General features: G+C 36.6%; 3 protein-coding genes across 16 annotated transcripts; 1 reads left to right on the top strand and 2 right to left on the bottom strand.

The window, feature by feature from the left end:
* Positions 1-4,911: 4,911 nt before the first annotated feature.
* Positions 4,912-9,164, bottom strand: LOC148689983 (cocaine synthase-like). Of its 14 annotated transcripts, none has more exons than XR_015957494.1 (9): positions 8,853-9,162; positions 8,557-8,625; positions 7,807-7,992; positions 7,392-7,456; positions 7,176-7,229; positions 6,623-6,681; positions 6,247-6,369; positions 5,578-5,709; positions 4,912-5,264 (listed from the first exon to the last, which is right to left on the bottom strand). XR_015957494.1 is itself a non-coding variant. In XM_088687240.1 (7 exons), exons 1-4 carry the CDS (start codon positions 8,180-8,182, stop codon positions 7,180-7,182), a joined length of 309 nt encoding a protein of 102 aa, XP_088543366.1. In that variant the 5' UTR covers positions 8,183-8,224; the 3' UTR covers positions 4,912-5,264; positions 6,247-6,369; positions 6,623-6,681; positions 7,176-7,179. The 14 variants fall into 14 exon arrangements, 4 of the variants coding, with proteins under 4 accessions (XP_088543366.1, XP_088543367.1, XP_088543364.1 ...); XR_015957495.1 differs by lacking the exons at positions 4,912-5,264; positions 5,578-5,709 and adding exons at positions 5,886-6,066; positions 8,166-8,428 and having other exon boundaries at positions 8,853-9,164; XR_015957496.1 differs by lacking the exons at positions 4,912-5,264; positions 5,578-5,709 and adding exons at positions 5,886-6,066; positions 7,593-7,712 and having other exon boundaries at positions 7,392-7,483; positions 8,853-9,163.
* A 1,115-nt stretch (positions 9,165-10,279) lies between these two features.
* On the top strand, positions 10,280-12,508 carry LOC137732699 (sugar transport protein MST4-like). Its single transcript, XM_068471989.2, has 5 exons — positions 10,280-10,502; positions 10,629-10,951; positions 11,033-11,157; positions 11,256-11,547; positions 11,665-12,508. Exons 1-5 carry the CDS (start codon positions 10,370-10,372, stop codon positions 12,325-12,327), a joined length of 1,536 nt encoding a protein of 511 aa, XP_068328090.2. The 5' UTR covers positions 10,280-10,369; the 3' UTR covers positions 12,328-12,508.
* Positions 12,509-12,761: 253 nt separating this feature from the next.
* LOC137732468 (sugar transport protein 13-like) lies at positions 12,762-15,712 on the bottom strand. The gene is made up of 4 exons (XM_068471778.2): positions 14,783-15,712; positions 14,326-14,648; positions 14,073-14,197; positions 12,762-13,948 (listed from the first exon to the last, which is right to left on the bottom strand). The coding sequence occupies exons 1-4, from the start codon at positions 14,913-14,915 to the stop codon at positions 13,000-13,002; spliced, it is 1,530 nt and encodes a 509-aa protein (XP_068327879.1). The 5' UTR covers positions 14,916-15,712; the 3' UTR covers positions 12,762-12,999.
* Positions 15,713-16,420: the final 708 nt, after the last annotated feature.

Raw genomic sequence — 16,420 nt, 5'->3', positions numbered from 1 at the left:
TCAAATTTCAGGAAAATGGTGAATCAAATGTGTAAGAAATTGAGCCGATAAAGGATAAGAGAATCAGGAGAATCTACAAGGATTCTGATGATGTTGAACTGGTTGGACTTCGGCTTAAGGAGTCTGATATTATGTTACATGACGCTTAGGCTCTCCACTATGTTGTTACATACTGTGATCCTAAGGTTGTTAAGGAGGTTCTCGGTCTAGGCAATGCAATGAATTGTGGAAGTTGTATCCTAAGGTTGTTGAGGAGGCTCTCCACTATACTGTTGCATACTGCCTAATTCTGAATGCCATCAAGACATCACGCTAGGGGTGTTTTTGACTCTTGCCGTCGAAAAGAATGACTAACAGCTTCCTTAATTTTGCAGTGGCATTTGCATGGTTGTTGTTTCATGTTGAGGTCAAGCTTGCCATGCATTTGCGCGGTTTTATGATTATGCAGAAATAAAAAATAAAAAAAAACGTGAAGTATGTATTCGCAATTGATGTGATAAATGTTGGACGTATGTATAAAATATGGGGTGTATTAAGATAAATTTTAAGTGAAAAAACAAAAGGTAAATTACACAGAATTACCTTAACTATAAGTCGATTACAATATCATACCTCATGTTTTAAACATTGTAATATCAAACCTCAACTTATAAATTTGTTGCAATGTTAAATCTCTGTTAAATTTTTTATTAATTTGGCTATTAAATGATGATGCGACATGAATGAGGCTCACACATTCGTCAACTGGAATAAAAAAATAATTAATTATTAATTATTATTTAACAATTAAAAGTAAACAAGTATTTTAATTAGTTATTTTGACAAGAATATTTTATTAATTGAAAAGACACAGTTAAAACTCCAAAAAAAAAAAAACCAAAAACAAAAAAAATCAGAAGTCTGCCTTCTCGTCAAGCAGCCCTCTTCGCAGGTCGGCCGGCTTGTCGCTCTTGCTTCGGCAAGAACCAGATCCACCACGCTGTGAAAGTACTTTCATGTTCTTCCTCCTTCCATCTTCTCTCCTCTTCTTCTGTCTCCAACATTTCACATTTGTTTCTCTGGCGGCCCCGAGTCAGAGTCAGAAGCCTCTTTCCTCGTCGTCTTCGTCGTCCTCCGTGGAACCTGCTGCTACCTCCACGTTTCCAAGCAGTCACTCATGGAGGCCGCGAAGGCCATTTATGAAGGAAATCTGAGGCCGCAACGGAGATTCTCACCCGATTGACAACGACCCAACTTTAAAGATCCAATTTTTTCACAGAAACTTGTCAATCGTTTCGAATGTGAAGATTTTCGATTTCGATTGAGGAGAAATTCAACTTTACCTCTCGGGCTATGTAGATCTAGCCAAATTTTCCCTTTTTGAAGGGATTTTCCGATCTCAAATTCCCACTGGTTTTCTTGTGTTTTCTAGGGTTTTGATTCCATTCCCTATGATTTTTTAGGAATGGGTTTTTTGGGGAATTGAAGCTACACAAAGAGAGAAGTGATTAGACGGCCTGGGATTAACACTTCCTCCTTCAAACCCACGGAACCATGGGGATCCTCCTTCAAACACACCGCTTATAGGTGCCACAAATTCCATATTTGAGGTGAAGATGAAGCCTGTAGCTGTAGGTGCTCGGGTGGGAAGAACATTTTTTACTTTTTAATTAATAATTTTTTTCTTTCTAAATAATTTAATTAAAGGGATTATTAACTGTACCTTTTGTTTTGTTTTGTTTTGTCCTATTGTTAAAATTTAAAAATTTCAAGTTATTTTCACTAATTTTTCTTTAATTAAAATAATTTTTTTAATTAATTTTAATTGCTAAATAATTTTTTAATTTAATTGGCGAAGTAGTGGGTTCCTCCTACCATGTCATCATTTAACAGTTAAATTAATAGAAAATTTAAAGGAGGTCTAACATTGCAATGAATTTATAAGTTGGGATATGACATTGCAATATTTAAAACATAAGGTATGAAATTGTGGTTCGGCTCAAACTTGAGATAATTTTGTGTAATTTATCTAAAAACAAATGTGAGATGTTTAATAATTTATGGTGTGTTAATAAAACAAATTTTATTTATTATTTTAATTAGATTTCCACTTTTGTTAGAGGCCCCTATTAGGTGGGACTTTATTTTCTGCCATATATATTATGTTGCCGAGTCCTAGCTAGTTAGAGTTTTTATGTGATATTTACTGAACGCACTGAGGCTTTTGGACGAATTTTATCTTTTCTCAAGGTTGTTTTTCTTTACTTCTTCTTAATAATATTTGCTTTTCAATTATGAATATATGTAATTAATTTCTTTTATTAGGACGAGGTCTTGAATCTTAGCATGATTATGTAGTTTTTTTATTTTGTTTTTTATCAATTTTCTTATGATATTATGCATGCATGCTTTGAATTATATATTACAACGTTTAAATCATTTGGCTTGACAAATGGCCACTATTACGATATTTAGACAAGTAGTTTGATGTAATATCTGATGGAATATCACTTAATCATCGCGTTTAAACTATCCATGTCTCTTGATGATAGGTCATCATTAGGATATTTAGGCAAGTAATTTGATGCAATTTTTGTTGGAATATCACCTTGAAATTGAGTAGAGCTTCTTGTGATTGATAATTGTAATATTACTGAAGGTGAATATCACGTTAAAAGTTGTATGCATGGTTTTTCCAAAAATTTTCACAAAACTTAATGAGTCTTGCATAATGATATTTGATCTGAAGATTACATATGGATTACATATTAGATATACGTTCTAGCTTGAATATCATGATTCATGAGTTGGATATGCATTGGGAAAACCTAATCTTCCAAGTATATATGTGGTAATAGTTGAATATCAGAGTGTGTGACGAACAAGACTACAAAATAATAAGAATATTATTAAACAAACGAGAATGCCGAAACGGTTACAAAATCCCAAGAGACTATATCGTAACTAACTTTACTTCATACTAAACTATAAGTTATATTTATAGAGAGCAAAATCTAGAAACTCTAATTTGGATGGGCTAAGCCCATATACTAAACTAACAAGCAAACTCAAATAATTAAATAACCATAAATACTAATATTTTCTAACACCCCGTCATACTCATGGAGGTATACGACATGGGTTTGCAAACAAACAGATGTGGACTGGCAGACATGCAAACTTGACTTGACTTGATTGGCAAACTGGCGAATTGATTTAGATTCATATTGGCTACTATTGAGAGTATGGATAGAACCCGTCACTAAACGGATAAGATTTCCATATCTCAATTGTAGCAACAAATAAAAAAAAAAAAAATTACTATTACTCGAGTGGTCACATGTCCATGTCAAAGCACCCGAGCAATCGTTGTGATGAGGAACAACGTGCTCCAAAACACAAGGCCATTAGCATTAACACATGGGCTGCAAAACCTTTAAAACAACCAACTTCATTTTCCTCTTTGACCGTGTGGGCCTCAAGGAACCAAACCTTGTTTTTTTCTTTTTCTTTCTCCTGGGATTTTTTCGAACGCTTTCCTTCAACAAACATAATTTTTTCTTGCATTGAACCAATCTTCCCTTAGAACAACAGCAACAAAACGATCAGATTCGTGGATCGGTGGATGTAGCAGCGCAACAAGGATGGAGAGGTTCACGGCTGATTTGCAGGTGGTGGGTGGGCGCGGGAGATTCAAGCAGGCGGCGAGACTGGTTCGAGGCTAGCGAGATGCAGGTTCCATGGCTACGGATCAATTGCGTGCATTTGCAGCGTCAGATGCGAACAATAGTTGGATCGTACAGGTCCGAGTTCTGGGCAGCAAGGAGGTGTGACTGGGCTGGTGGTGCGGCAGTGATGATCAATGGCAGGCGATGGTTCGAACTGGTGCAGATGCAGGAGCAAGTGCAAGCTGAGCGGTTTCTGGGCAGGATCTGGTGCGAGCAATGGCTTCGGTTACGTACTTTAGGTTTTGGCGATGACAGGTTTTTTTTTTATTATTATTTTTTCAAACTAAACCAACGACAATCTAAACAACGAACAAGACGGACAAACAAACTGATACAAATCAAGGGCAGATTAAATTTCAAAGGATAAAACCTACTCTGATACCAAGTTGAATATCAGAGTGTGCCATAAACAAGATTATAAACAAACGAGAATACCAAACCGGTTACAAAATTCCAAGAGACTATATGGTGATTAACTTTATTTTGTACTAAACTATAAGCTATATTTATAGAGAGCAAAACCTAGAAATCCTAATTCAGATGGTTTAAGCTCATATACTAATTAAAAAACAAACTCAAATAATCAAATAACCATAAATACTAATATTTTTCAACATTACAAATAATTGGTAGAACTATATAGGATTGTTAATGACGATAACTAAACCCCAGTGCATTTTACATATGATTTTTCCAAAACTATTTTCTTTTCTTGCTGCCGGTTTTTCTTGAAGTTGGTTTCAATTATTTTATTTTCTATTTTTTTATTTAAATTCACAATTTCAAATCTTTCGAAACTTCTATTGAATATATAGTTAATTAAGAATTGTTTTTAAATTAAATAATCCATATCAATTCTTGTTGTGGAGAACGACATTATTTGAACGGTTTCTACTTCAATAATCTTATCCTCTTGCATTTAAGCGTTTTTAATTCTTTTTGCAAATGGTAAAAATCCTATCAAATATCGTTTGTAATCATACAAACTTACAAACTTATTGTCAAAACATAAAAATATTAATTAACTACTATTGTTAAAACAAAACAGATTTAGCTTATAAATAGAAGTCTTAAAATAAATACATGGTTTACCACTAGATAATATAACTTCAATCACATATAAAATTAGTAAAATGGATATTTAGAAAGCCTACATTTAGCTAATACTAGAATTTGCACCCGCGCGTTGCTGCGGGATTAAAAATTATATGAAAGATTATGCACCTGCAATCTTTATAAACAATGTTCGAGTCAAAAACTGAGTTACAAATGCAAATGCAATTTATACACAACCTCATCATGAATGAAACAAATTTAAACAGCTAAAGAGAATTCTATTTCTTCAAAGCAAAAAGGGGAAAATAATTGTTTCCTTAACTATTGAGGGAATACCCGCCAAATAAAGCTTACTACATTCTTAGACTTTTCATGTGCTACATGCAACGAACGTCAAGCTTGGATACCAGACTTGCTCCCAGTTTGCGTTGTATCCAAAGAAGGGATAACTGACATTATTTTGCAATAAATTGCACAAAGTGCCTTGTACAACTCTCCATGCTGCAGAAGAAAACAAAGACAGTAGTCAACTAATGATGTACGATGATAAAAACCATAAGGCAAATCAAAAGGTGACAGTGATAATAAAAAAAAAAAATGCATGACAACTTCAAAATTGAGTTTTGGAGAGAGAGAGAAAAAGAGCATAGAGAGGTTGTAAGCAAAGACCAAATATATAAGACTTTTCGTTTACATGCATCCTAAATTAGGGTTCCAAAATCACAATAATTCTGGAAATTCAGGTTCCAACATTCCAGAAATAATTAAACAAAAAGAAAAAAATTAAGAGAGGAGAGGGAGGAATAATGCATACCAAGGAAGAGAAAAAGCTGGAATGGATCGAGATGTTTGGGGACCGAAGTGAATTGGTATCTGGGTCTGTTTTGTTTTTTCTTGAAGTTATAGTAATTTTTATGCACCATCCATTTGTATTTATAGTAATTACCTGCACAAATCTCAATCACCTTACAATCTATCACTACACACATATAGTTCATACAAAATTGCAGGAATAAATTAAACTAACAAATTAAAAGAAAGGGACAAATAATGCATACCAAGGAAAAGAAAAAGCTGGAACCTACCCTGCCATGGTATATAGACATCTCAATTTTCAATACCAATTACCCTTCTCAAATAAACATCTCTCTCTAGTCCTCCCTCCCATACCAAAGTCCTCTCACCACCGCATCACATAGTAACACAAAATCGAGTTATTCATGATTACTCAAATCCCAAGTTGGGTGAGTGACTATAAATTCTCAAGGCATCTAGTGACCAAGAGAATGACGCTCGGTCTTACCTTCAAAAATAGCCATGTTAGGTTATTGTAAAAATTATGATCCACTTTTATCATATTTATTAAACTCTAAATAAAAGATTATGAACCATTGTGTTATTTACATGTACCAACATGCAGGAAAAACATAGGGTTTCATATTCCAAGAGAAAAATAAGTTAAGGAAAAACCTCAACACCTAACCTTATTATAATGGTGGCTGCTGAGTACAGCATCTGATCGTCTCAAGGACCTCTTTGAAACCGCCGTGGAAACATGTGATTGGGAATCTAGATGACAGCCTAGAACAACATTGTATTTCAAAGCCTGATATTCATAAAAACCTGTGTCAGCTTTAAAAAATCTAACTATTTTCTGAATCACCAGCTACAATTCTTTAAAATCAGTTTCCTGGAAACAAAGATCATTCAAATGTCACTATTATTAAACCTATTAGCAGGAACAAAGATTCTTAAACTTCCTATCTCCATATATGAATTTAAGGAGGAGAGAAAAACAGAGTTATGCAAGTATAGAGGTGCAGTGCAGTTGATTTTAAGTTGTCAATGGGAGAAAATACCTGGAGTTGGAGATAAACTTGGTGAAAGTAGAAATCTTCAAGCTGCAAACAAATTGATCCTGGTTTTTGTCACAGAATGTCCTTTCATCAGAGAAAATTATAGCAAAACTTTTAAAACTAAACAAAATTGTGTGAAATGATTAGGAAAGCAGAATTTTTCCAAACTATGCAGAGAAATAAAATTTAAATTAAAAAAAAAAATGTGAGTTCAAATAGAACTATATAGAGGTACACTGAGCAGAAAATCTTATTTAATGATAGTCTTTTAATTTATCATAGGTTTTTTTGTTACCAAAATTTAACAATTCAAATTAAATTCACCAAAAAAGCATACATGTTTTTTCGTTAACTTGTACATACATTTGTGAACAATTAAAGAAAAACTGCAGTTTAAAAATCTCACTTCTTCAACAGAATTTTGTAGGTGGATATAAGTATTTTGATTTTGTAGAAGCAAGTTGGATAACGTGTAAACATACATAGATTACAATGCTGAGAAAATAAGTCTTTATCTTTTATAGTAATAAACTATAATTTTAAGAAATTTAATTACCATTTCATTCGAGAGCAAAGTTTGAACGCCTTGAAATTTGTGGAAGCTCAAAACCTGCAATATGAATAGTGACAAAAAGGGCTCAATTGTTGAGAAGCATTTGTAAGGAGGAACTCAACATTGGACCTCTAGCAATCACATAACTTTGCACAAAACACTCAGGTAACTTTACCAGGATTACACAAAAGAGACACAAACAGAAGAATAATTCCATACCTCTGAATCTCATATGGGAGACCAGTAGATTCAAATGAATTGAATGGTGGAGGCACATTAGCACCCTAGCAAAAGATGTAAATCAGATCACTCTGAGCAGATAAAAAATTGATATCAGACATCCAAAGAACAGATCATCATTCAGGACAAAGTTGAGTTTGAAGTTCTTTGAACACCATTTCAAACAAATTCCCATGTTACCTTCATTTAGGACAAAAAATTTACAAAATTAAAGTTGGGTTTTTCATATTCTCTATTGGGTATCGAAAGTCGTGGGGAAAGATTGGAAACAACCAAACCAACATCCAATTTAGCACACACCTAAGAAAAACAGAAGTAAGAAACAAAACAATGAAAGATCATAAAAGGTTCAACAATACTAAACAAAATTACAGTTGGATTTAAAGATGCATACTCAAGCAGCTCCTTAGTGCTTTCAAATATGGCCAGGTCTTCTTCCTTGAGATTTAAGGATACTTCTATGCCATCTCCATCTCGTGTATCCATTAACACAATTAGATTCTTGAACTCCGTACCTGAAGTCACCCATGGTGGCTTTCCCCATCCAAAATCAGGTTCATAGAAAGGAAACCTGCATCAACTGCTGCAACTATGAGTTTCTACATCACTCCTTACCATGAGATTCCAATAATCCTTGAAAAATTCCCATACATCGTCCCCACCAACACCAATACCATATTTTATTTTAAATTCCCTTAAATATTCTAACACATTGATATGTACAAATTTTCACAGAATTAATGTAAAAATTACCTTTTTTTGGAGACCATAACCTCAAAAACCGCTACTTAACCCAGAAATTTTATCAAAAAAAATTCTGCAAAACCTAAAAAAATTTATTAAACTGACATAAAACCAAACCCAGAAATATAAGGGTACAATTCTACAAACCCACCAATTTAATGAAGAATTCTCCAAAACCCAGAACCCTTTGCCAAATGAAATGGTCAAAGCATGGAAAGTAGACTCGAGAAATCCAATCGTTAAAAGCCATCAAAGGAAAGGTTGAAATATAGCTATAAAAACAGGTCCAACCAAGTAAAGTAATAAAATTCTACAAAATCACTAAAAAATTGTTAAAATTCAATTATATTAAATCACAAATTTGAAGCTGATTTTGACATGCAATAGGTCTAAAAGGTACCTGAGGTGATAAGGTATGGTTTGACATCTTCTTCTTTCTTCACCTCTTTCTAGTTGCTCTTTGCATAAACTACAGTAATTAAAAAAATAACCCAATTACGTTGTATTAATCTGTAAATACAATTAAAGGTCCACCAGAAAATTATATAACTCAAAATTAAACAACACCAAGATGAATTTAAGCAAAACCTAGATCAGATTCTAAAAGGGTTTATCAAAAATAATAATTTAATCAGAAATTAACACTAAAAATAAATAAAAAACCAAAAAAATTGCAATTTTATCGTTTCTTTTCACCTTTTAAGTTCCTGAGAGTGCTGGAAAGCTCTCGCTTTGCCATATTAGCTTTCTGGGCTTCTACTCTGGAATCTAAGTGAGAACTGAAGGCCCTGCGGGAGCAGAAGAGAAAGCAACCTCTAGCAACAGAGAAAGCAATGAAGGTTTTTTAGCAAGAAAGTGCGGTTGGTAATTTGTGAGACAAAGATCGCACGGTGGAAGAGGGAGAGAAGGTAGCCTTGGAGAGCGAAAGGAATCGAGGTTCAAGAGCGACAGAAGCAGGGAATTGTGAGAGAAAAGTGGAACGGAGGGAAAAGTAGAGAAGAAAGGTCGAGAAGTAGTCGATGTGGAGCGATGAGCGACGCGTGGACAAACGGTATAATGGAGAAGAAACAGAGGGCATTTATGCCATTGAAAATGACAGAAGCTGAGGAGTGATCGACAGGTGGAGATGAAAGGCAAAGTCGTCTTTTTACTGTTAAAAAAAAGGAAAAAATGGGCAGATAACAAATGAATTGGAGGGCACTTTCGTCCGCTTACTGTTAATGAACAGTAATTTTATCTTGTTGAGTATTAGTATATACACACATGAATGTATATTTCTCTGCCCCTTTGCATTTATTATCTCTTTTTCGAGGAATGGGCCTTCGTTGCTACCACCAGACAATGGCAATGGCAATGGCATCCCCCTTTTCCTCTTGCCTCTTTCTCAAATGGAAAAGAAATAGTGAGAGAGAAATAAAATAATAACATGCATAAAAAAGAAAACCCAGAGAGCTGCAACAGTCGGTGAGGGAGTTCTTGAGAAAAACAATTATATATATATAATAAACAAAACAATCACCAATTGTTTTACCCCGTGGATAAACACATTGGTTTTTGGACAAAAAAATGATAAACAAATAGACTGCAGGACAAAACAAATGATTATAGTTGTCAGGAGTTAAATCCAGCCACATAGTTTGTGGCGCCAAAAAGGAAAAAAATTATAAAAATATTGTTTGGATTTTTAAAAGCAAAGAACCGCAGATGATGGAGAACGGCACCAGAAAGCGGAAAGGACAAAATGGCCAACTCACTGCACAATTCCAGAAAAGGACAAAAAATTGCTCAGCAGGCGAGGGACAAAATCGGGTGGGCACTGTTAATGAACAGTGCCAATCCGCTGAGCTTTAGTATATATAGAATTTAATCACAAAATCGACAAAGTTCTAGCTGAACGAGGATCTGCTTTTAGGCCGTCTAAATATATCCTGCCCATAACTAAGACTAAGCGAAGCAACAAAAGGCAGACTAGACCAAGAGTTGCTGACGCCACGTGGAAAGTTCCTGTCCATGCAACTTACTAAGTCATGACAGTCATCCATTTTCTACGTGGTTCACTCTCTGTCGCCTTCGGGTCTTGAGGTCGTCAGGTATATAAATCCCCTCAAGCGTTCAGGTCTTGAGCAAGTCTTCAGATTTAGGGTACAGCAAAGTAAGTTTAATCTGTAGTAAATAAAGGGTAAAAAAAAAAAAAACATAAAAGCAGAAGCGCAATGGCGGGTGGTGGATTTGGGGCCGCAGGAGGAGGGGGAGATTTTGAGGCAAAGATCACGCCTCTTGTGATCATTTCTTGTATATTGGCCTCTACCGGAGGCCTCATGTTTGGTTATGATGTTGGTATTTCAGGTACGTACATACGTATGTGTGCCATTAGGTCATCACACCTCGCTAAGAGCTAATTTGCTCTATCTCATGCATGCATGCATTAGGGGAAAGTTGTAACTCAATCAATTAATAATGCAAATTATGCAGGGGGTGTTACATCCATGCCAGAGTTCCTGAGAAAGTTCTTCCCCAGCGTGTATAGAAAGAATCAACAGCCCGGACTTGAAAGCAATTACTGTAAATACGATAATCAAGGCTTACAGCTGTTCACGTCTTCATTGTACCTCGCTGCACTGGTAGCAACCTTCGTTGCGATGTACACTACCAAATCACTAGGCCGGAAGCTAACCATGTTGATGGCTGGCGTTTTCTTTCTAATCGGGTCAGTTCTAAATTTTGCAGCTCAGAACCTTGCCATGCTTATCATTGGGAGGATCTTACTTGGTTGTGGAGTTGGTTTTGCTAACCAGGTTCAAATAACTACCTCTAAATTATATCAATCTAAAGTCTTAGTTTCCATTGTAAGTAATTAAGGTATGTATATGATACAGGCAGTGCCACTTTTCCTTTCGGAGGTTGCACCCACAAGAATTCGTGGGGCACTTAACATACTCTTCCAGCTCATGTGCACCATTGGCATTCTTGTAGCAAACATGATTAATTATGGAACTGACAAGTACGTAATTAAGCCAGCTTCCCACTTCAACCCAAATTATTATTAGCTAGCATAATATTTATTTGATTAACTAACTTATATCAGATGCATATATGCAGAATTAAGGGGAACTATGGATGGAGGATATCACTGGGTTTGGCTGGCGTTCCAGCACTCATGCTAACCTTGGGGTCTCTCATTGTGGTCGACACTCCAAACAGTTTGATTGCTCGTGGTAAATTGGAAGAAGGAAAAGCAATTCTTAAAAGAATTCGGGGTGTAGACAACGTAGAACCAGAGTTTTTAGAAATTGTGGAGGCAAGTCGTGTGGCTAATGAAGTAAAAAGTCCCTTCAAAAACCTCCTGAAGCGTAGGAACAGGCCTCAATTGATCATTGCAATTTTTATGCAGGTGAACCTATAGCCTATAGTTGTGCATGTTAACTAATTAATTTACGCAGTATATGACAACTTTGAGTCACACAAATATAATGGTCTGACATGTTATGCTTTTGAGTGTCCTTAACAGATTTTCCAGCAATTCACTGGAATTAACGCAATCATGTTCTACGCTCCCGTTTTGTTCAAAACCTTGGGATTTAAGAGTGATGCTTCCCTTTACTCATCAGCGATAACAGGAGCTGTCAACGTCCTCTCAACCATGGTATCAATCTACTTTGTGGACAGAGCTGGTCGCAGAGTGCTCTTGCTAGAAGCAGGTGTCCAAATGTTCCTTTCTCAACTGGTGGTTACAATAGTGATGGGACTCAAAGTTAAGGACAATGTTAACAACCTCGGACATGGATTGGGAATTCTTGTGCTGGTTTTTGTGTGCACTTTTGTTGCCTCCTTTGCGTGGTCATGGGGACCTCTCGGGTGGCTGATTCCTAGTGAGACTTTCCCATTGGAGGCCCGCTCAGCTGGCCAGAGTGTGGCTGTCTTTTTCAACATGCTCTTCACATTTATCATAGCGCAAGCCTTCCTCTCAATGCTTTGCCACATGAAGTTTGCCATTTTCTTATTCTTTGCAGCTTGGATTTTGGTCATGACAATCTTTGTGATCTTCTTACTTCCAGAGACCAAGGGAGTTCCTATTGAAGAAATGACTGAGCGAGTATGGAAACAACATTGGTTCTGGAAGCGATATATGGATGAGGTTGAAGTTGATCCCAAGGCTAAAGCGGATGCTTGAACCATCTTACGGTCTCTATATGGTGGTTGCTAACGTTGCAGCTGGTTTTTCAAATTTCTGCCTTTGGAAAATTTCTTTCAATTTTCTTTATCACAATTGTACGTACTATTACAATGTAGATTTTCATATTTCTTTGATACTAAAGATTTTCATTTTTCATATTTAGTTGGAAATTATCTTCTCTCATACTGTTTTCAAGATACTAAAGATTCTAGCAAGGATGTGTTAAATATTGGTTCTGTGGCAGATTATCATTGTAGCAAGTGATATAGAGCAGCTTCCTTGAAGAGATTATCTTATTAATGCATTGAATTTGTTCATTTTTGCTGCCTTGACATACCAATATTAATCAACTCATCATCCCATAGAAGATGGTGATGTTTATAAACGGATGAATATATCAGAAACTGCTCCTACCAAGTATAAACATACCATTTTGTATAACATATTTCGTTTTATTTCTGAAAAATACTGTCAAAGTACAGAAGGAGTACATTTTGGAAGTGCAAATAATGCATCTCAAAACATAAACGAAGCATTTGGCATGCAGAGAGCTCCGGTTGTTTGGCAACCATCTAGAAGTAAAGGAAGGATTAGTTAATCCTAAGCTTCACATTTAAGGAACTCATGAAATGTAATAAACCGTGAGGAAGAGACCGGAGTTGAGATAGTTCAAACATGGCCCTTGGGATCATCTTCAAAGTCATCCATGAATCTCTTCCAGAACCAATGTTGCTTCCAGACTCTTTCTGTCATCTCTTCGATCGGGACACCCTTGGTCTCAGGAATTAAGAACACGACAAAGATTGTCATGACAAGGACCCAAGCACAGAAGAACAAGAAAATGCCAAACTTCATATGGCAAAGCATTGAGAGGAAGGCTTGTGCTATAATAAAGGTGAAGAGCATGTTGATGCACACAGCCACACTCTGGCCGGCTGAGCGAGCCTCCAGCGGGAATGTCTCACTAGGGATCAACCACCCAAGAGGCCCCCAAGACCATGCAAAGGAAGACACAAAGCTACAAACCATAACCACTACAAGGATTGCCAAGCCTGGAGTAAGGTTGTTAGAGTGTTCCTGGACTCTGAGTCCCATGACTATTGCAACCACCAATTGAGAAAGGAACATCTGGACACCGGCTTCTAATAAGAGAATGCGGCGACCAGCTTTGTCAACAAAGTAGATTGATACAACGGTTGATAGCACGTTGACAGCTCCTGTTATAACCGCCGAGTAGAGGGAAGCATCACTTTTAAAACCCAAGGTCTGAAACAAAACTGGAGCGTAGAACATGACTGCGTTGATGCCAGTGAATTGCTGGAACACTTGCATCATAACTGCAATGATCAGTTGTGGCCTGTTCCTACGCTTAAGAAGATTTTGGAAGGGATTCTTTACTTCTTTAGCCACCCGACTTGCCTCAACAATCTCTAAGAATTCTGGATCCACATTGTCAACACCACGGATCCTTTTAAGAACTGCTTTTCCTTCCTCCAACTTGCCCCGTTCGATCAAACTGTTAGGAGTGTCTACCACAATGAGAGACCCCAAGGTTAGCAAACCTGCTGGAATCCCAGCCAAACCCAATGACACTCTCCATCCATATCCTCCTGTAATTCTGTGCATGTATGGTAACGCAAAATAATAATTATATTCAAGTGATTGGAAAATATTACTACACTAAAATTTGTTGGTTCAGGTATTGTCTTCTGAATTAGCTAGGCAAGATTTGGCTGGCTTACTTGTTAGTTCCATAATTGATAAGGTTTGCAAAAAGAATGCCAATGGTGATATTGAGTTGGAAGAGGATGTTAAGTGCCCCTCGAATTCTTGTGGGTGCAATCTCCGAAAGGAAAAGCGGTACCGCCTGTAGTTATGTACATTTGCTTAATAATTGTATTGTGTTCAAAACATTTAACAGGAAAAACCAGCTAGTGAAGTAGTGGCCAGTTTATTGAAAACAAAAAGAAATTATTTAGACTTTTTATTATATACCTGGTTAGCAAAACCAACTCCACAACCAAGTAAGATCCTCCCAATGATAAGCATGAGAAGGTTGATAGCCGCCGCATTAAAAACTGTTCCGACTACAAAGAAAATCCCCGCAATCAACATAGTTAACTTTCGACCTAGCAATCTGGTTGTGTACGATGCAAAGAATGTTGATATTAATGCAGCGAGGTATAATGAAGATGTGAACAACTGCAAGCCTTGATTATCGTATTTGCAGTAGTTGCTCTCAAGTCCAGTCTCTTGAGTCTTCCTATACACAACCGGGAAGAATTTCTTCTGGAAATGGGGCATGGATGTAACACCCCCTGCGTTATATATCCATATATCAAATTAAACAAAATTATACATTAAATCTAATGAAGTTTTGACAAAACACATACGCTGGTAGTTAATTGTATGTGTGGATGTTACGGAAAGCTCTTGAGTCACATATGTGTACCTGAGATACCAACATCATAACCAAACATGAGGCCTCCGCTAGCAGCCATTATGCAAGAAATGATCACAAGAGGCGTTATCTTTGCTTCAAAGTCTCCGCCTCCTGATGCGTCCCCAAACCCACCGCCCGCCATGGTTTCTTGCTTTTAATTAAGTACTCAAACCTTATTTTGCTGCACTTTATTTCACAGTATCGAATTTGATAAATGTGGAAATTTTTGTATGTATTGATGACCTAAGGAACCTTCAGAAGAAGAGACTAGCTCGTTGAAATAAGACGTGTTCATGTGGGGTTTATATACTGAAAAACTTTATGGCAACACCAAGTGAACTACGTAGAAAGTGGATGATTTAGTCACTACCACGACCAGGATCTTTCCCCATGGCATGATCTACGGTTGATTTTCTTTCTTGATGCTTGGTTAGGCATTCACGAGAAGTTAGTTGCACTAAAGTTGATCAATTCTGTTAAAGAGTAACGCTTGAACGACCACATTTCTTTGCGATATGTGGCAGTTAATCCGTCAACTCTTACATACATTTGTCTGAAACTGCCTATAGGAATCTCGTATGCATAGGTTTATTTGATAAAATTTCATATTTGCCACAGAAGGATTAAAGGTGACACTTGTGCACTTTTGCGGCTATTTAATTTTGACTCTCCGCATTACTCTCCTTTTTGTTCCGAAGGAAGCAAGACTTTCTAAGACCTAGGAAAAAAACTACCGTCTACAAAATATATGGGTTTGTTTAATGACATAACAATTTCTAAGATGTCAAAAGTTGTTCTAACACAAGTAGATATAATTCATACGAAATCCAAATCTTATATACCCTCCAAATTCTCAAGGATCTAATGCGATTAAAAATATTAATATGAATGCTCTCCACCTGCTATATTTCACATGTTAAAACTGCTTCTTCAAGAACTGAGCACAGGTAAGAGCTTAAGTGATCACCCTGCCAAGCAAGAAACCAATTTCTCTCCTTTCTTTTCCTCTCTTTATTCACCATAAGTTCTTTCCTCCCCTCTTCCATAATGGCTTGACTTATCGTTTTTCTGGCCTAATCAATACTACCTCCTCTTGTGACACTTGTGCACTAACGTACAATATCACACGCAGCGTGTTCCCTCCCTTTCTACCCATTAAGCTCACACGCGATAACTGTTAGTGTTTAAATGTGTTTGGATTTGAATTTTGGTGGGATTTGATGAAATCAACAAGAAATTGATTAGCTCGGAGAGTTGGATTCTCAGAGAACAATGGAGAAGGAAAAGTGGGATAGGTTGCTCCCTTAGATTCAGTTCAACTCAATTACACCTCACACTGAAAACATGAGAAGGATATAGACGTTGCAATCCTTCACACTTTCAGCGTGATCATCACATGCTAGACACATGATTACTTACTTACATCAACAAACTTGACATGTGGCACGATATACACCCTCTAAATGTTATAATCATGGCCATCCATTACAAATAAGCACAAACATAAAACTTAAGAGCATTTCTAACTGAAACCCAGAAGCTAATTCTCCAACATTTCAATTCTTCAATCTTGCAGCAACAGAGCTTATAGCTCACCACTCCCTTCTAAACTTGTTGCCACTGTCACTCCTTGCATTTCTCTAAGCA

This window comes from Pyrus communis, chromosome 16, assembly GCF_041283825.1.
Source record: "Pyrus communis isolate YQ-2024b chromosome 16, ASM4128382v1, whole genome shotgun sequence".
NCBI lineage: Eukaryota > Viridiplantae > Streptophyta > Magnoliopsida > Rosales > Rosaceae > Pyrus > Pyrus communis.
The sequence above is the reverse complement of the archived record's forward strand: the minus strand, read 5'-3'. Positions and strand labels throughout refer to the sequence as shown.

Excerpts from the sequence above, each read along its gene's own strand:
- LOC148689983 (XM_088687241.1), bottom strand. Across the intron at positions 7,457-7,806 it reads AGCACTAAGGAGCTGCTTGA|GGTGCTAATGTGCCTCCACC; the intron begins GTATGCATCTTT and ends ATCTTTTGCTAG. Across the intron at positions 7,230-7,391 it reads CTCCCATATGAGATTCAGAG|GTTTTGAGCTTCCACAAATT; the intron begins GTATGGAATTAT and ends TTCATATTGCAG.
- LOC137732699 (XM_068471989.2), top strand. The coding sequence starts at position 10,370 with ATGGCGGGTGGTGGATTTGGGGCCGCAGGAGGAGGGGGAGATTTTGAG. Across the intron at positions 10,503-10,628 it reads TTATGATGTTGGTATTTCAG|GGGGTGTTACATCCATGCCA; the intron begins GTACGTACATAC and ends CAAATTATGCAG. Across the intron at positions 11,548-11,664 it reads TCATTGCAATTTTTATGCAG|ATTTTCCAGCAATTCACTGG; the intron begins GTGAACCTATAG and ends TGTCCTTAACAG.
- LOC137732468 (XM_068471778.2), bottom strand. The coding sequence starts at position 14,915 with ATGGCGGGCGGTGGGTTTGGGGACGCATCAGGAGGCGGAGACTTTGAA. Across the intron at positions 14,649-14,782 it reads TTATGATGTTGGTATCTCAG|GGGGTGTTACATCCATGCCC; the intron begins GTACACATATGT and ends TATATAACGCAG. Across the intron at positions 14,198-14,325 it reads GAGTTGGTTTTGCTAACCAG|GCGGTACCGCTTTTCCTTTC; the intron begins GTATATAATAAA and ends ACATAACTACAG.